The sequence below is a fragment of the Tremella mesenterica genome (genome assembly GCF_000271645.1).
Source record: "Tremella mesenterica DSM 1558 unplaced genomic scaffold TREMEscaffold_4, whole genome shotgun sequence".
In the NCBI taxonomy this organism is placed as follows: Eukaryota; Fungi; Basidiomycota; class Tremellomycetes; order Tremellales; family Tremellaceae; genus Tremella; species Tremella mesenterica.
This window is the reverse complement of record NW_006711228.1, coordinates 1,402,902-1,421,071: the sequence shown is the minus strand read 5'-3', so window position 1 is coordinate 1,421,071 and position 18,170 is coordinate 1,402,902. Positions and strand designations below refer to the sequence as shown.

General features: G+C 45.1%; 6 protein-coding genes across 6 annotated transcripts; 3 read left to right on the top strand and 3 right to left on the bottom strand.

Annotated features, from left to right (window-relative positions):
* The first annotated feature begins 18 nt into the window (after positions 1 to 18).
* On the top strand, positions 19 to 2,010 carry TREMEDRAFT_38798 (uncharacterized protein). The gene is made up of 5 exons (XM_007003896.1): positions 19 to 198; positions 355 to 498; positions 542 to 620; positions 715 to 857; positions 1,052 to 2,010. The coding sequence occupies exons 2-5, from the start codon at positions 425 to 427 to the stop codon at positions 1,872 to 1,874; spliced, it is 1,119 nt and encodes a 372-aa protein (XP_007003958.1). The 5' UTR covers positions 19 to 198; positions 355 to 424; the 3' UTR covers positions 1,875 to 2,010.
* Positions 1,991 to 4,222, bottom strand: TREMEDRAFT_56824 (uncharacterized protein). The gene is made up of 6 exons (XM_007003970.1): positions 4,194 to 4,222; positions 3,796 to 4,096; positions 3,030 to 3,541; positions 2,715 to 2,900; positions 2,292 to 2,576; positions 1,991 to 2,149 (listed from the first exon to the last, which is right to left on the bottom strand). The coding sequence occupies exons 3-6, from the start codon at positions 3,421 to 3,423 to the stop codon at positions 2,040 to 2,042; spliced, it is 975 nt and encodes a 324-aa protein (XP_007004032.1). The 5' UTR covers positions 3,424 to 3,541; positions 3,796 to 4,096; positions 4,194 to 4,222; the 3' UTR covers positions 1,991 to 2,039.
* A 1,320-nt stretch (positions 4,223 to 5,542) lies between these two features.
* Positions 5,543 to 7,831, top strand: TREMEDRAFT_30324 (uncharacterized protein; the record flags this gene model as incomplete). Its single annotated transcript, XM_007003866.1, has 6 exons — positions 5,543 to 5,656; positions 5,815 to 5,876; positions 5,926 to 6,164; positions 6,431 to 6,610; positions 6,802 to 7,238; positions 7,511 to 7,831. The coding sequence occupies 6 exons, from the start codon at positions 5,543 to 5,545 to the stop codon at positions 7,829 to 7,831; spliced, it is 1,353 nt and encodes a 450-aa protein (XP_007003928.1).
* A 295-nt stretch (positions 7,832 to 8,126) lies between these two features.
* Positions 8,127 to 10,902, bottom strand: TREMEDRAFT_61903 (uncharacterized protein; the record flags this gene model as incomplete). The annotated part of the gene is made up of 9 exons (XM_007004149.1): positions 8,127 to 8,378; positions 8,629 to 8,809; positions 9,001 to 9,178; positions 9,268 to 9,391; positions 9,581 to 9,754; positions 9,993 to 10,055; positions 10,120 to 10,198; positions 10,446 to 10,589; positions 10,772 to 10,902. The coding sequence occupies 9 exons, from the start codon at positions 10,900 to 10,902 to the stop codon at positions 8,127 to 8,129; spliced, it is 1,326 nt and encodes a 441-aa protein (XP_007004211.1).
* A 367-nt stretch (positions 10,903 to 11,269) lies between these two features.
* Positions 11,270 to 12,941, bottom strand: TREMEDRAFT_71532 (uncharacterized protein; the record flags this gene model as incomplete). Its single annotated transcript, XM_007004312.1, has 3 exons — positions 11,270 to 11,783; positions 12,006 to 12,689; positions 12,795 to 12,941. The coding sequence occupies 3 exons, from the start codon at positions 12,936 to 12,938 to the stop codon at positions 11,307 to 11,309; spliced, it is 1,305 nt and encodes a 434-aa protein (XP_007004374.1). The 3' UTR covers positions 11,270 to 11,306.
* Positions 12,942 to 13,133: 192 nt separating this feature from the next.
* TREMEDRAFT_68510 (uncharacterized protein) lies at positions 13,134 to 13,922 on the top strand (the record flags this gene model as incomplete). Its single annotated transcript, XM_007004251.1, has 3 exons — positions 13,134 to 13,194; positions 13,238 to 13,814; positions 13,853 to 13,922. 3 exons carry the CDS (start codon positions 13,134 to 13,136, stop codon positions 13,920 to 13,922), a joined length of 708 nt encoding a protein of 235 aa, XP_007004313.1.
* Positions 13,923 to 18,170: the final 4,248 nt, after the last annotated feature.

The following is an 18,170-nucleotide window of genomic DNA, read 5'->3' as shown; positions in this document are numbered from 1 at the left end:
ACAATAGCCAAGTCGAGAGATTTCGTTGGCAAACCAAATTGTCTCAAGCGTATTTTCTATCATATTTTGATGTTTTGGGTCATGCGGGTCTTCTTCGTATTATCTCTGGCTCTTGGTATATGCCAAGAGTACGGCACAACAACCACTCAAGACTACCCAAACGGATCATCTTCAACATGCTCGAGAGCTCCTAGCAAAGTGAGTATTTCTCCTCACACCCCTCACTCCCTCCTCCCTCCTACCTTTCTATCCCCACTTCGAGTGGAGTGAATAGGACGTGTGAAAGTAGAGGTATGAAGTGGGAAGAAATATCAAAAGAAGAGAGGCCACGATTCGAGTCAATACTTACGTTAGATATCCCCTTATCGACACTCATGTGGACACTCCACAAGTCTTACGTGTCCTCTCTTCTCATCCGCTCGATATGATAGATAAATTCAACACTGGTCTTCCTGGACAATTCGACATCCCTCGAGCTCGTGAAGGTGGTCTAGGAGGGTAGGTTATCCTTCTTTTGTATCAGACCATTTCCGATGACAAGGGCGTTTTTCACCGTTTGGACTCCTTGTCCTGGAGAGGTTGGGGTAAATGTTGGACATGATTTTCTCGAATTGGGTAATGTGAGTTTTGCAACTAATCCTGTTCACTTCTTGCTCATATATGTACCCCGGTTTGAGACGCAAAGTGAGTTGTACTTGAGAGCTGATGAAACAGACCGTGAGGGACACAATCGAATCTATTGATCTCATACGTGAAATGATTGATCAAAGTCCTCAATTACAATTGGCTTTGACGGCGGATGAAGCTGAAGCTGCTTTTGGTAATGGGAAAATCGCAGCTTTGATTGGTATGGAAGGGTGAGTCTATCACCTCCCTTTCACTTCTCTCCTTCTCTTTCCCTTCTTCTTCATGTTCCATCAAATCGTCACCTCTATTTCAATTATATCCGTATGAACACATTCTCACTTATTCGAATCCCTACATGATTCCTTACATGATGAACTCCATTATTGAGGATGACAGCAACATGTGAATGAGCTGAACTGTACAGAACTCATATGTTGGGAAATTCACTCTCCACCATTCGTATTCTCGCCCGACTAGGAGTCCGTTATCTAACCCTTGCTCACGTTTGTCACTCCTCCTTCGCCTCCTCCGCCGGTGGAGCAGCAGGTAGTGACGGTTCTTATCTTCGACCTCATCATCCAGGAAATGGACTCACACCATTCGGTCGAGAATTAGTAGATGAACTCAATCGTCTTGGAATCATGGTTGATCTTTCACATGTTACACCAGAAACAATGAGAGACGTATTAGATCAAACAGACGTTCCAATAGTATTCACTCATAGTGGTGCTAAAGGTATTCTTGAACATCCTCGTAATGTTCCCGATGATATCTTAAAACGTATTGGTACCAGTGCTGGAAAAATCGATGGGGTTATACAAAGTGTTCTTTATCCTATATTTATCGATCCTCATAACCAAACTATACCAAGATTAGTTGATCATGTAGAATATATCGCGGAACATACCAGTAAAGCTCATGTGGGATTAGGATCAGATTTTGATGGTATTCAATGGTCTATTGAAGGATTGGAAGATGTGTCAAAATGGCCTTATCTACTTGCTGAGTTTTTGAGAAGGGGGTGGACTGATGAAGAAATGAGAGGATTGATGGGAGGTAATCTATTGAGAGTTATGAGAGGTGTAGAAGAAGCTGCTGAACGTCGAAGAGGACAGAAAGCGAATAGAGCGACATATGAGAAAAGAACGGATCTACCAGGTGTTAATTGGGGTGGACCGGAAGGTGCTTATCTACCTTTGAGGGTGAAGAATATCGTGGATCATAGACGTATAAGGGACGAACTTTGAAAGTAAGGTGCTCGTACTGCGTAACATGTACAGTACATAGTTTGCTGGTAAGTATTTCGATAGGTCAATCAAAGTGATATTGGTTACATAGATGTAATAACATCTTAGTTTTTGTTATGAAGTTCTATTCCACAGTACAGTACAACAGATCTAGCATTGAATCTATCAAGTTTCCGTCATAAAAGTCTGTGTGAAATCTCGAATCCATAACGCAGTATCAGCCGTCACCCATTCACTCTGATTTAAAAAAGTGGAAAGATCCAACGGAGGTTCAGCTATACATCAGCAGCTTGTCTTCTTCCCCGTCGTCTCGTCTTAACGAAAGCCGAGACAAGAACAAACAACACACTAATTGATGTCTGAAAAACGAGACAGAGATATGTCCTGAAATGACCAAAGGAAATACTTGCAACTCACCAGCTTGAGTCACTCCTCCAAGATCAGGAGGAGGTGCCAATCTAGACTTGACCCCTTCACTACCAGGTATATTAGGAAGTGAATTTACCAACGCCTTGACTTTTGGATAAGCCACTTCGGCAACTTCCCAAGCTGAATCAACACCTCTTTCAACTGCTTTCACCAATCGATTGAGGAGGGTCCAAGCTGTATCGAGGAGTTTGGTGAGAGTAGAACCATCACGATGAAGACGCATGGCTGTACGAAGAAGAAGAGCAGTTGCGTGTGAGATCTGGAATGAAGCCCCTGGATGTCAACTCAAACCCCGGTGGACGAAACACTCGGGTCAAGATTGGAATCCCGTATGAACACAATTCAAGCGAGAAGAAAAATTGGGAGTCTGAATGGACGAAGTACTGCTGGGAGATGAACACTTCAACTCACATGGAACCCAAAAAGACGCATAATCCTCAGATGTCAAACCTTCCAAAAACCGAATGACATCTTCTACCAACCCCAAAGCGTGTTCCATGGACCGTGTCAATTGACTTTCTGTCATTTGAGTTTGAAGATCTACACCGATCCTACAGATGAGAAGGGCAATACCCAGATGACAAAGTTGGAAGGATCCTATTCATCAGTCCACCCTCTAGAGCATCCTCTTGTCCTCATCGACGACTTTCATCAATGATGCGTTGTATATCAGTACTCAGCATTGAAAGGAGAGTACACGCGATCAAGAAAGAGAGATAAACCTACGTATGCCAGGACCTTGATATCCACCTTCAAAAGATAAATCAGGTAATCCCTCATCTATCTCACCCAAAGTCTCCGCTGCATCTCTCAAGATACCCTTCGGATGAGGGACTTCTTCATCACGATCAGAAACTGCTAACAAGGGTAAGAGAGAGTCTAGAATTGCGCTTAAGCGACACATGGCGACAAAACTTGTCATTGCGCCAGACTCTTCACCTTGACCTTTCCAATCGTCGTCTTCGAGTGTGGGAACGGGGACTGTTGAGTTGCCGGATGGGAGATTTGAAGGACGACCATAGACGAATGCGTTCCTGTGGAAATTGAGCTGCCTCATCTCACCCAAAACGTAATCGATAGGAGTCGAGTTTTGGGTGGTTGTGAAAGGTTCAGGAAGCATAAAAATGACAGAACTCTCCGTCCTGACACGACCATATGCTAATGGGACTTCAAAACTGTTCCATAGCAAGGCAGGGAGGTCGCAAGGCGCACCTTCGGAGGAGAGGGGAGGGAGAAGACATACCATTTGTCAGCAATGAACAATGTCCACCAGATACGTTTTCTAACGGATCGTTCCCATCTTGGTAATCTCCATCTCGCACTATTTCTATGCAACCCAAGCAGCTGGGCAGCGCCCATAGCCTTGTCATTCAGCGACGACTCTGATTGGTACCATCTTGCCCAGTTGAGACGAGACTGTAAGCACTTATCTCGAGTTGATGAGATTTGATGAATGGGTGCATGGATAATAGAAGGGACATCAATCACTCACTCGACAAATAGCCGTATGATTACCACCCGGATCTATCATAGGTCTACCAAAAATATCCAACATGGCCAATTGTAAAGTCTGCAACCTCGGTTGTCTGTATTCGTTCTCCAGCAAGTGAAGAGATATCCCAAACAAGTCTTTACATTTATGTCGTAAGGAAGGAATATATACGGCGGAGTGTGCTAATATGCCCACTAATACGGTATGGGGAAAAGGACCCGCTCCTTGCCATGCGAAACATGTTGCTTCAAGGCGAACTTTGTTCAGGATAGGGAATGCGGGTAGTGTTTTGTTCATGAACCTAAAAAGTTTAGTCTTACTTCCTTGGATACGTTTTATAATAACCAAGCACCAATTATATCGTTGAAGGGACGAATGAATGTACATACACAACTTACATCTGCAGAAGCCTTGCCGGATATTCAGGATGTTCCGCTCTCAACACTTCTGTCACAGCTTCATAAGCTCTCTCAGCCGCATACGCATTGTTGGCAAGTCCATACACCTTTGAAGGGTTACGAAGAAAGAAAACCGGTCGACGTGGATCTGCTACTTGACGGTAAGATATTCCTCCTGTCGATGGAGATGATCCTACTGGACTTATGGCCACTCCGGTGGAAGGAGGATCAAGGGTCAAATGTGAGAAAGCTATCGAACCGAGATAATGTGATTCTTCTTGATCTGTGACTTCAAGATCCAACGAAGGGTATTCAACGTCATTATCCTATTACCATTCAACTATTATTTTCTGCATCACAAATAAGTGAAAGACTAACGGTGGATGATTCTCTTGATCTTTCCTCTTCATCCAAACTTTCCACAAAATCCAATGCTCTACCTCTACTATTCGTGACTAACCTTTCTTTTCCTTTTCTCGACCAAGTTGAAGTTTCATTCCAAGGAACAGGCATCACGCTAGGTCTTCTATAACTGACATCGTGTGAATCGCCCGATATAGTTTCTGAAAGAAACTTGGTAGGAGATTCACTCCTGAGTGGGGTCAAGCTGGATGCAGCATCACGAGTTGAGGAATGACGATGACGAATCACAGGAGGACCTGAGAAAGTACATTCTTTATGAGCTTTGGCACATGAGGCACACGGTTGACCACGAATGATAATCCGACAAGTATGTTTTTGTCGTCTACAACGGTCACATGGACGATCTTTCCTGCTTCGGGTCGGGCGAAGGCTACTTGTCAGCGGTCAAATCCTCGGACTCCACGATGGGGTAGGAGATGCTATACGCTCACTTGGTTCGTTCGGGCATGTCAAAGAGAGCAGTAGAGTACTCGTAACTTGATCGTAACCGTAAACCACGAAGAAAGTCAATTCAAGTCAAGTATCGCTTCGAGGCGTCTCCCAGGCACGGTGGTGATAAGCGCCCAAAGGGCAAAGGGCCAATCAGGACAAGGCTGGTTTTGATGGCCCTGGATCGGCGTACCGATCCCAACAATTGCCCGCTACGCCCGCATCACATTCTGTTTCCCCGCTACGTCGGCTCAGTATCCCGCTCTTGTTCAGTGCCACCCATTCACTCCACATGACACACAAGCAAGGAAAAACGACGCCAATCATGGGCCGGGACTATTATACTACTGACTACTTCATAGACTTCTACTCCCTCAAGTGTTTCCTCATCAGCTCGACCGTCAAACAGTCCCTCTCAAGTTCGCATTTCTTCTTACGGCTCATTTTGCGACTTACAGTGAACAATCAATATCATGCCCGTCCCAACAGCGACTCTTATGTCGCAAGAAGAGAAAAACGCATTTTGGAAAGCGGCGGATAACAAGCTCATCCGTTATGGTGGGTCATGGGCCAATGTCATTGTGGAACGAGCCCAGGGTACTGCCATGTGGGTGAGTGAATCATTTTTTACTTACTGGTAGTCGAATTGACAGCTTTCAATACCTTCCTTACTCCTGTCTTCATACCTGTCTCCGAGTCGTGATCGACAACTCTAAACATCTATTCGAAGTTTCATTCAGCCCTGTGATAAATAGAAGCTGATAGACAGGACTCTGATGGAAACAAGATCCTCGACTTTACCTCTGGTCAAATGTCATCTCTCCTCGGCCAGTGAGTAGTCCAGGTAAATATCGGAATGATCAGTCACTTATGGATACAGTGGTCATCCTGAAATCGTACAAGTAGTTTCAAACTATATGGCAAATCTCGATCATATCTTCTCTGCAATGGTCACCAAACCTAATGTAGACCTGGCACTGGCTCTCTCCAGTCTATTGCCGCCCGGACTAGATCGGTGCATGTTTCTCTCTACCGGTTCGGAAACCAACGAGTGTGCTTTGAAGTTGGCCAAGATGTATACGGGTGGTCATGAAGTCGTTTCTCTATCTGCTTCCTATCGTGAGTCATTGTATACATCTTCGCAAAATCCCAATATGTCCTCTTTGGTGGACATGTGTGAGCGTCAGGAAGGAATCCTAGAGAGGTGAAGTAAGGGCGGTCCGGGGGTGATCACCAATGTGGGTGTTACGAGATGATGGATGTTCTGAGATGATGGATGTTCTGAGATGATGGATGTTCTGAGATGATGGATGTTCTGAGATGATGGATGTTCTGAGATGATGGATGTTGTAAGATGATAGATGTTCCGATGGTCTGATCAACAGATGGGATGACCCACGGAGCAGGTGCTGCTACTTTTTCCGTCGGTAGGAAAGGTTATGGACCTCAACTTCCTGGAAACTTTGTACTTCCTGTTCCATACGCGTATCGATCTCCTTTCCGTCATCCTGATGGGTCATACGATTGGAAATCAGAGTTAGATTATGGATGGGATCTTATCGATCGTGAGTTTATCATCCCTTCCTATCCTATGATCTTTTCATTCCCATCATTACACGTAAAAACATGACTCTCACACCCTTCCCACCATGATCTAATCCTTCATCGAGATGTGTTCTTTCCGTCAAAATCATTCTTTTTACTCGTCCACAAGCTGTTGAGTCTCACAGAACACGGAAATAAGGCTCACGTCAAGGTCAAAGTACAGGAGCCCTAGCATGCGTTATCATCGAACCTATCATTTCCACAGGAGGTATAATCACCCTTCCTCCCGGTTATCTAAAAGAGATGAAAAGTCATTGCGAACGAAGAGGTATGGTTCTCATCATCGACGAAGCTCAAACTGGAATGGGAAGAACTGGTGATATGTTCGCATTCGAACATGAAGGTGTCATTCCTGATATCCTCACTTTATCAAAAACTTTAGGTGCTGGTCTACCTCTGGGAGCCACAATTTGCACACAAGAGATTGAAAGGGTTTGTCATGAGAAAGGATTTTTCTATTATACAACTCATTTGAACGATCCTTTAGTTTGTGCTGTCGGAGCTAAAGTTTGTGAAATTGTCGTACGTGATAATCTCGTTGGAGAGGCTAAAAGGAAAGGAAAGTTATTGGAAGAAGGTTTGAAAAATGTAAGTTTTTTTTCACTCATCTCCCCCACTTTCTCAACGTCTCACCTTTCACACATGATGTCTGCTTCGATCATCTTCATTCTGGTATAAGCAATATCTCAATTTATCATACCTTTCCCTTCTCATTTCGGTATGTATAAAAACACGATACCTCTTATGGAAGTTATCAACCGAAACACAAACTCCCAATTTGGTTCGGATGTCGGATCAAGTTGAGTTACATTGGATGGTGACATGACGGGTGATGAGATACGAGCTAACATATTAACCAGCTTCAGAAGAAATACCCTTGTATAGGTGACGTCAGAGGTAGAGGTTTAATGATGGGGATAGAAATCGTTCTTGATCCAATTACGAAAATTCCAGGTGATGAACTCGGTACTTCCATCTCTGCGAGATGTATGGAAACTGGTCTTTCATGTAATGTCGTTCAACTTAAAGGGATGGGAGGAACATTCCGTATTGCCCCACCTTTGACTATTACGGATGAAGAGATATCAGAGGGGATAGCGATTATGGATGCTGCTTTTGATTGGGCTTTGAAGGAAGCAGGAATGAAGGAAGTTGTCAATGGTCAGAAAGTTATCCCGTGAGATCAAACGATCAATCATTTTCTCATAAAGTGTCACAGATCAGAGTGATTATCGATCCTTGAAATGCACTGTTTTCTCATCATCTATGTCTATTCCATGCAAATATCTTGATTTACCATACACCAGCATCATAATGCCGCCAGCCAAAATATCGGTAACCATTACCGTAGAGTAAAGCAGGCTTGAACAACAATGAGGAGAATGTTTACATCCTACGATGGGCTATGGAATTTCTGGACAATACATGTGAACAGAATTTATATGAATGGTATAGAATTTCAAGATCAAAATAAGATCACAACTCATCTCGAAGTCGTTTTTGAGCAATCACAACCTCTTTAACTTCATCCGCTAAATAAGCCATATTAGGTCCACCCCATTCGTGCGCCGGAAGATCTTTACGTTTCTCATAGATTGTTGTTGAAGCTGATTCGGAAGATAACTGATTTTTGATATATTCTACTTCTTCCATCACACGAAGAAGATTACCTCCCATCAATCCGGCGATCTCGTCGTCTGTCCATCCACGATGGATAAATTCTTGGATCTACTCATCAGGTCATTCCCTTTTCCTCCAGTAACTCGCACCACTTTTTGCACATACCAATATTGCCAACTAACCACATGATTTGTATTTGGGCTGAAGGAAGGAGAGATGGTTATAACTGATGACGGCAGAGGGAATAGAAGGATGAGAATGAATGAAATACATGATGTCAAGTGATCTATCACCCATTGATTGAGGTTGTTGATGAGAGGAAGGGAAAATACAAAAGAAAATGGTAATGTCAACTCACCATATTGGGCCATTTAGATACATCTTCCATTCCCAACACACTCGATCCTATACCATTGAAATCGGATCCTAATCCCACATGTGCTTTCCCGCATCTGGAAGCGATATGTTCGATATGGTCCACAACTCGAGCTAAGGTAGCATTGTCTTTATCGATAAAAATTGAATAAAGCACTGAGAGACTATACGTCAGTGATGGGTCATTGGAATATTGAAAATTTAACCAATCCTAGAATCCCCGCCAACGACTTCCTCCTGATGACAGCGAGGTACATACTCCCTTGGCTCACTACGAAAGACTCTTGCAAGTTTGTCTCGTATTGAACAAGGTGCGGGGAACCGACACTGGGAAAGGGTAGAGAATCCAACTCACACTATCCCACGATTCTGACCAGACTTATCACCAATCATATCCAATATATCATCCGGAACATTTCTTGGATGATTATTCACCGCCCTGGCACCGGAATGAGACCAGATGACCGGAGCACGAGAAACGTTGATAGCTTGTCTGGCTGTATCGTCGCTAACGTGAGAAAGGTCAACCATGACTGATGGGTCAGCATGTTTTCCCTCATTTTGATCTCGTTGATCGTGACGTCGATGGTGAGCGGAAGGAGAGAAGAGGTTTTAGACTTACCTCCAAGACGATTAAGTTCCCTGACTAAGTCCACCCCGAGGGAGGTCAAACCGTTACCTGGGTGAATAGGAGGAATGGTGCTTCCTGAAGTACCTGCGCCGCCACCATTCGAGCTAGCGAATGACTAATGTCAGCTGTTCACAATCACCCGAATCGATAAACCAACTTGTCCGTGTCTCAGTGATGAACCAGAGAAGGACATAAGGCGGGGAGTGACATTTGATCAATTAAAGTATTCCCGTTCTTTGGAATCCATGGTTTCGTACTAATGAAGAAATGGTGAAGGGGAGAGCAAATAAAATAAGAAACTCACTGAATGACAAACATGGGTCAAAGTGACATACCCCACACCAAGCTCTGCGTACATCCTCATGACAGCTAAAGAATTACTCAATTGATGTGTTCCTTCTATCCCGATCATGACGGCGAGTTTTTTTTCTTCAAAGGCTTGTCGGACGTCGGATGCTGTACGACAACGTTTCATTTGCTATTTGTGAGCCTGTCGGTACTTTTCTGGTCTACATCGTCCCACAGAGACGTTGCAGCGGCTTCAGATAGCTTATCGACAGGCATGCTTAGTGGCAAGTTTGAAGAGAAGTTAAGTAAAGGAAGGATGGATGGAGAGATGATAGAAGCAGGTAGCTGAGAAATTCATTGATCAGAGCAGGTGATAGGAGAAATCGACGAGGATCACCGAACAAAGAACAAGTCAAGAGTCGACTTACATCCGGAAACACCTCGATCCATTTCCTTATCAAATCCATTGATTCTAAGACATGTTGAATAGACTGATGATTAATCTCTTCACTTCTCTTACTCTTTCACAATGAGATCTCAGGAGAAAAATCTCACATCTGTAGGATTGAGGAAATCAGGTCCTGGATCTTGTCCTACGGCTTTGGGACAAGGAGCATTAGCAGTGAAGAAGCCTCTGAGGATTAGTCTCTTTTGATCACTGGTTTTACTTCTTAGTCTGTTGACCTCTCTCTCCAGCTCAGTTACAGTATATAGAACATCGCTATCATATCTCAATACATCTCCCAGCTTATCTAGACAAAAAGTCATTTGAGAACTGTGAGACTATCTTGACATTTGAACGGAAGGAATAATGTATATGGAAAAAATGTGAATTTGATGATTGTAAGGACAAATAGTTGAGAGATAGAGTCATGACTCACCCAGCTAAACCTCCCGCTCGAGCACGAGGTAAATCTATATGACCAGGATAAGCGAGATCTAATTTATGTACCGCCGACCAAGGATTACGTTCTATAGTTCTGAACGTAGCTGATAGATCTATATGAGTGTCTATCAGTGGGTATCTGAGTATCAGCAGGCTCTCACAAAACTTTTCTTACAACGTCATTCTCATATAAGTTACTCGTCATTAAAGATATCACCAATGTCGTGTATCATGCAGGGGGGGACTGTTTGCAAATCCATCGGACATGATATAGGAAGTGACAAGTGTGATGTGATATATAGGTATTTTGACGGAACTTACTTTTCTAACAAACTTAAAGCATGTTCAGCGTGTTGAGGATGTAAGGGTGTAGACGATAAAGGTTTCTGAGCTCCATGTGCGTTGACCAAAACATTGAAAGTGAGGAGGGTGAACAAGAATTGATGGAACATTTCGTTCACTCTCTGAAGGGTGAGTCAGTGAGGGATTCAAGTCAGTAAAAAAGAAAGTGAGTGGAGGTCGGTTTTCAGGTGTGTATTCAAGGTCGGTATCATGTCGGTACGATATGTGATCATTGGAGAGAAGGAAGGGAAAAAAGGGGTCGGAGATAAGCATGAATAGCGGGGATGTTTGCGGGCAACTGGATCTATTTTTCACTTTTCCCGCTGTCAAACTGTACCATGTGCCTTTGCGTTATCGGAAACCCATGGGTCATGGGCCTTGAGACCAATGGAACTCAGTCCTAGATATAGTATGTCAATGAAAACACACTGTTTTACTTGCTGAGAGTCATTATCGATGTCGGGATGAAAGAAAAATGTGTTAAAGTAAATGCATCAACATCCTAAGATCTTCTTCACTCTGATCTGACTACATGCCCATGATCCACCTTGAGCCAACTTTGCACCTCCCCGTCTTTAGCCGCAACACCTCCATCATCTTCAACAGCTTTGTATCCTACCCTTTCTCCCATAGCAAGCTTACTGCGATCCCTAAAGCCCTCAAACGCCCGCATGGCTGAACCATTCTCTATACTCTCCCTGGCCATTTGAACACCTTCTTTCCAATCTTTCGCTCGACCAGATATATGCAACAAAGCAGCGGCGTTGAGAAGTACGTAATCGCGTATAGCTTCGAGTGAAGGTGAGTCGGGCCCTGGTGGTGAGGACAGATGAGGTGGAGGAGGGGAGGAAGTGAGGAGAGAAATGAAGGTGGAAGAGTTTAGAGTAGGTGTGGAACCTCGGACGGCTGATAAAGGGTGAAGGGGGAGACCGAAAGATGTTGTAGGGTGGATAGTGGAGGTGGTAATTCGATTATTCTCTAACCACCATGTCTACGATTAGTTTCTATCCTAGCAACATTCGAAGAAAGTCCCCCAAGTGAGCTATGCATAAATGTCTGTCATTGCGTAGGCCTGTCACAGATAGAGGCACGGCGACAGCGTGGAGTATACAATTGCATTTCACGATTGTGACTGATGGGGAATGAAGTGAGACGCACGGGGGTCAGGACAGGGAGTAATATGACACCAAAGAGAGGAATGAAGACGACCCACCCAAGTTTCTGCAGCAGGACTTATCTCATCCAATCCTTCTTTACCACAAACGACCAAAGCTCTTTCAACACCTAACAATTTCAAAACTTCCGCAAATGTATCACCCAATTCTTTCCTCGCCACACCCAACACCATCCTTCTAGGCCTTGCAGGATTTATGAGTGGTCCCAATACGTTGAAAATTGTCCTGAAATTCAAGCTTCGGCGAATGGGAGCTATATGTGCTAAAGCGGGGTGATAATGAGGTGCGAACAAGAACAAGAATGGTGAAGTAGGTAAGAATCCTTTAATCTTATCTACTGGGAAAGATAATCGACAATCGAGAGAAAGTAGAAGATCCGCTGCTCCAGATGATGAAGTAGCAGCTTTAGAACCATGTTTGGTCACTCGGATTCCACAACCAGCAACGACGACGGAAGCTGTGGTCGAAACGTTGAAAGTGTCCCAACCATCTCCTCCTGTACCGACCATGTCCACCGTACCGGTATAACCATCACCGAGGGGGTCAGTCTTGGAGTAATCCCATTGATCCACAGTTGGCTCGGTTTCTGAAGGGGAACGAGGGGAGACAGAGAGATCGGGTAGACGAACGGCATGAGATCGGAGGACGGATGCGCAGGAAGCGACGATTTCAGGTGAAGAATCAAGACCCGATAATGTGAGAGCGGTGAGAAAAGCTCCAACCTAGATATAAGCTTATGAAGCTCGAGTCTTCATCACCTCCTGATACATCATACACATCTTAGAGGGAAAGATGTAAGATGTGTAGGATCATGAGAGAGGACACACCTGCGCCTCGGCCGCTCCTTCGACGCATAGATGTTCGAAACATTCCGCGCAATCTTCCGGGGTGAACTCGTCCGGTGTTTGAACCAGCTTCTTGAGTAAGACCTTGAAGGTCTCTGGGGTATATTGTGTGGCTAGCTTTGGCATGATGGATGGACGAACGATAATGAATTAATGACCTCCACCCAAAGTACTTTGTAGAATCCGAGTAGCCAGGGCCACAAAATTGCTTCCGTTTCGTTTCCGGCGGAATGAACCGAGGTAGGTCCTACCGATCGTGAGCGCGTGTCAAAAGATGACGTCCAGACCATTCATCCTCTTTCTCTTGTCAAAGCCACTTCGATGCCCCCAGTCAAAAGGACAGCAGATGACGACGTGTACGAGCTTCCCGTAGCGAAGAAAAGTAAGATTTTTGGCCTCTCGACCCCTGACATGGCTGACCTCAGCTCATCCCTTCTTCACCCCCGGTGTCAAATCCCCCGGTACATTCCTCCCCTCTCCACCGACCCTGATACATTTTCTCCATCTGGACCCATTCGACCGTCCGGGATCTTCTCAAGTTCCTGTTGTCTTTTATGACCTAGATGGTACTCTTATCAAAACCCGCAAAGGTGGAGACTTCCCCTCCAGTCGTGACGATTGGCAATGGTGGCATGATACCGTTCCCTCTCAACTGAAATCCGAATGGGAATCACGCAAACATATTATCGTACTATCAAACCAAGGAGATTCAAGAGAGAAAATAAGGAATGAATGGAAAGCCAAACTTCCTCTCATCGCAGCGAAAATGCCTTCAGGTGTTCCTCTCCGTATCCTGGCCGCTTTGAACAAATTCGATATTTACAGAAAACCCAATACTGGGATGTTTGATGAGATCGTCAGATTATATCGGAATCAAAGATTAGAGATAGATATGGAAAATTCGGTTTATGTGGGTGATGCGGCAGGACGAGCTGGACATCAAGGCAGAAAGAAAGATCATGGAGATAGTGATTTTAAACTTGCCATAAACGTCGGAATCAAGTTTCTTACTCTGAAGAACATTTTCTTGGAAAACCAAGAGAACATTTCCCAAATCCTCCAAATGGTTTCAGACCAAGTAAAAGCTTGTCATTGAAACGTGAGTCTTGAGAGAGTATGTGTTACAGCTAAGCTGATTAGGTCAGTACCACATGTTTTGCCGACGAACACTCCTATCACTCGGACGGAGATAGAAATGGTTTTGTTTGTTGGCCCACCGTGAGTTTTCATTACATGTGATTTTGTTGACGGTAGAGCGAGTGGGAAAACTAGTTTCTTTCGGAAACATTTTTCTGGGAGATACGAGCATGTGAATCAGGATTTATTGGGTACGAGAGAGAGATGTTTGAAAGTGGCAGAGACGTTTTTGAGAACTGGTAAATCAGTGGTGATTGGTGAGTCAAACAACTTTATCTCTCTTGAGATCTTTCACCGTATCGACAAGTAGTGGGGAGATAAGTGTAATTCTGGTATGTCTCTAACGTGTCAGACAACACAAATCGTAATCGGTCAACGAGAGCATTATGGCTCGCCCTTTCCTCACAACTCTCAATCCCATGTAGGGTATTTCATTTTGCTTGTCCTCTCGAACTCGCCATACATAACAACATGTATCGAGCATGTTATGCTCCACCGGGAGAACCATCACGGACACTATTGCCTCTTTCTGCATTCTCCACCTACAGCAGCGCTTTCGAGAAGCCAGAAAAAGATGAAGGCTTTGATGAGATTCGAACGGTAAATCTTGTTTGGGAGGGGACGGATGAGCAGAGGAAAATGTGGGATAGATATATGTTGGAAGTCAAGAGATAAGTATGATCTCAAAGGTACGAGTAAGTTCCTCATGTATCGACTAGAAGACATTTCGTCCACATATGCATAGTGACCCTATCTTCATAGACATGACAATGTACCCCAAGGATGATAGACCGAGCACGTGACTGAACGCGTCGTGTTTGATTTCTTTTCTCTTCTTTTCTTCTTTCCAACACACGTCATCTTTCCCCCTATCCACAGCTTCCTCTTATCTTTACCAGCTCTCTTTCCCCATCCAGTCACTCAGCCCTCAACATCATGTTAACTCAAGAAGAAGATCTCTTTCAAGGAGGAGACGAAGAAGGCGATGAAGGTCTACTCAACCAACCTACTTTAGTGGCCAAACTTCAAGTCCGATCGATCTCTTTTTTCCTTCAGATGATGACTGATGCATAGGAAGCAGGTATATCAAAATCTGATACGGATAAATTGGTCCAAGCGGGGATGCATACCGTCGAGGCTGTAGCTTTCACACCGAAGAAACAGCTTTTGACCATAAAAGGAATATCGGAAGCTAAGGCGGATAAGATCTTAGCTGAAGGTGAGTGGCGAGCGGAACATTCTTGACTGACTAAGGCGCTGTCATATATCTTCACTGGGGGAATGCAGGAAGAGCCTCTGGATATTGTCGACGGGGAGATGGTGATGAGCCGAGGCTGATGAGTAAGCTTGTAAATTGATCCCGATGGGCTTTACAACGGCTACTGAGATACATGCGAGGAGAGCCGAGTTAGTACGGATATCTACCGGATCGACAGGGTTGGATACGATCTTGGGAGGTTAGTCTAGTATTTTCTCCTGCCATCTTCTCTTCGGTGCCCCATTGAGGCTGAGAGACTGCCCATTCAGCCAATGGAAGCTGGTAAGAGAATGTTTCATTGGAGATGCTGACGATCAGGTGGTATAGAAACAGGAGCAATAACGGAGTTATTCGGTGCGTTTGTACACGAAATTCCTTGTTCTGGTTCTGACTATGATAGGCGAGTTCAGAACTGGGAAATCACAAATATGTCACACCCTTGCCGTCACATGTCAATTACCCATCTCCATGGGCGGTGGTGAAGGAAAATGTCTCTACATCGACACCGAAGGAACATTCCGACCCGTTCGTATGCTCGCCGTAGCTGAACGTTTCGGTCTGAACGGTGAAGAAGTTTTGGACAATATTGCCTATGCCAGGGCGTACAACGTGGATCATCAACTTCAACTACTCGTTCAAGCCAGTGCAATGATGGCTGAATCTCGGTCAGCTGTCCCCCCTTTTTGGGATCTGTAATCAGCTCATGAATAGGTTTTCACTTCTCATCGTTGATTCTTGTACTTCTCTCTACCGAACGGACTTTTCAGGTCGAGGTGAACTATCAGCCAGGCAAATGCATCTAGCCAAATTCCTTAGAACCCTCATGCGTCTTGCAGATGAGGTCAGCTTCTTTGTCGGCCTTAGATGAAAAGCTGATCGTGCAGTTTGGAGTGGCTGTAGTAGTGACCAACCAAGTGGTGGCCCAAGTTGATGGAGGTCAATTTGCAGGTGCAGACGCAAAGAAACCAATGTGAGTCACGAACCAAATGTGGAACAATCTGACGATGACAGAGGAGGTAATATCATGGCTCATGCTTCTACCACTCGACTAAACCTACGTAAAGGTAGAGGAGCTTCTAGAGTGTGTAAGATTGTCGATAGTCCTTGTTTGCCAGAAGCAGAAGCTATCTTCGCTATCAAGTGAGTCGTCGTGACAATGACAAATAAAGCTGACGGGTAGTGAGAATGGGATTGGGGAACCGGAGGAGCTCAAGATGGACGCATGATAGATTATCGTTGTTAGGGAAACTTGGTTGGATTGTGAGTTGTATGATTGATACGAGGTTCAAAGATGCACTTGGTATCTGACGCAATGAAAAAGGCTGAGCAGGAAACACTCACTTCCGTCAGGAATATCACTTCATCCCTCTCCCTCTGATGGGACATCACCTTGACCCGTAGTACTGAATACCAGACGATCGTCCCAACCTGTCGATCTCGGAAAATTCTCGCCCCCCCCCCCCCTTCCTTCACCGCCGCTTCGAATAGAGCCCTCCACGTTGCGCGCTCTGTGGACGATTCCCTGTGAACACACTCGAGAGAACTATCACCAACCTGCGACTCTATATCCACGCCCCACCTATACGTTGCCTTGAACGTCTAGGGTTACACCGTACCTTTTCATTTGATTTCCCTCTATCCATCGCCTCGACATGGACTGATGGCTGTACAATCCGGGATGACTCCGAGTTCATCGAGCAGCCTCGGTCATTCCTCTAAACTTCTGATATCCGCAGGTTGACACTTCCCTACTATATGAGGTCTCTATCCTTGCCGGGTCTTCCACTCGCTACGCGTAAAGTCGACGTTCTAATCACGTACCTCGCGCATCGTGCCGGTGGCCCTAAACGGTTGGAAGTTGGGTGGTCAGTAGTCCAGGACGAATCATAGAGCCGTTGACTCGACACTTGGGCTATGATAGAAGGATGTCCGTCTTTCAGTCGGTCTTCCCCGATTCGAAATGTGACACCCTCTCGACGGCCATTACCCCGATACTGTTGCTTCTACGCCTTTCCGTTTCGGCGTTCCGCGGATCCGACGGGAGACTTAACTCCGCGGTCGACGGTGGGAAGGCAATGGTTTCTCGGCGACTATCTCCTGTCCTCCGTGTTAACGCTTATAATTAGATGATAATACAGAGGGGGAAAAGAGCATGCATCAATTCTACATGTCTCTATACTTATCACATTCCACTCACACGCATAAAACCAGAGACGATCGAATAAAGTTCAGAGGATAAGTTGAACGGAGAAATATTCGACGGAAGGGGTAATTCTAACGGCGGTTCTGTCACGAACTACGTCGTGACACCTCGATTATTCCACCAGCAATGACCCTCCTTTGACCATCAAAACCCCTATCACACCTTAACTCTTTACTCTACACGTAACTCAGGACATCTGAGACCAAGTACGGCGACGTTAGATGGAGTTAGGCTAGGTAGGGACAATGGAAGCAGAAGTACGGCGAAGTTAGACGGAGTTAGGCTAAGTAGGGACAACGGGGGCAGAAGTGCGGCGAAGTTAGACGGAGTTAGGCTAAGTAGGGACAATGGGAGCAGAAGTGCGGCGATGTTAGGCGGAGTTAGTAGTCGGAGGAAGAGGATAGCCGGGGACTCGGGGAAGTTGGACGAAGTGCGTTGAAGTACGTCAAAGCGTGAGAGGGTTGGATGAACGTCTAGGAGGAATAGATAATATTTAGCTGAGAGGATCGCTGAAGTTCTTCAGCGATCCTTGATTGTTGTCAGTAGTGAAAGATAGTGTCACGGCCGTCGAACAACTATTTCTTAATAGACCGACGGTCGACGAACCTCGGCTAACTTCACGCTCTGAGTCGATGTCTCACCCAACCAGGAGGGCGCAGACGTCGAAAGGGGTGTAACTACGGCGTACTTCGGCGTAGTTACTCTAACTAGGGTTTTGTTCTACTGATGGCGATGTATCTTGATTTATAGCTATCTCTAT

Excerpts from the sequence above, each read along its gene's own strand:
- TREMEDRAFT_38798 (XM_007003896.1), top strand. The coding sequence starts at position 425 with ATGATAGATAAATTCAACACTGGTCTTCCTGGACAATTCGACATCCCT. Across the intron at positions 621-714 it reads ATTTTCTCGAATTGGGTAAT|ACCGTGAGGGACACAATCGA; the intron begins GTGAGTTTTGCA and ends CTGATGAAACAG. Across the intron at positions 858-1,051 it reads GCTTTGATTGGTATGGAAGG|AACTCATATGTTGGGAAATT; the intron begins GTGAGTCTATCA and ends TGAACTGTACAG.
- TREMEDRAFT_56824 (XM_007003970.1), bottom strand. The coding sequence starts at position 3,423 with ATGCTTCCTGAACCTTTCACAACCACCCAAAACTCGACTCCTATCGAT. Across the intron at positions 2,577-2,714 it reads TGCGTCTTTTTGGGTTCCAT|GGGCTTCATTCCAGATCTCA; the intron begins GTGAGTTGAAGT and ends GTTGACATCCAG. Across the intron at positions 2,150-2,291 it reads TGGAGGAGTGACTCAAGCTG|CTGAACCTCCGTTGGATCTT; the intron begins GTGAGTTGCAAG and ends GCTGATGTATAG.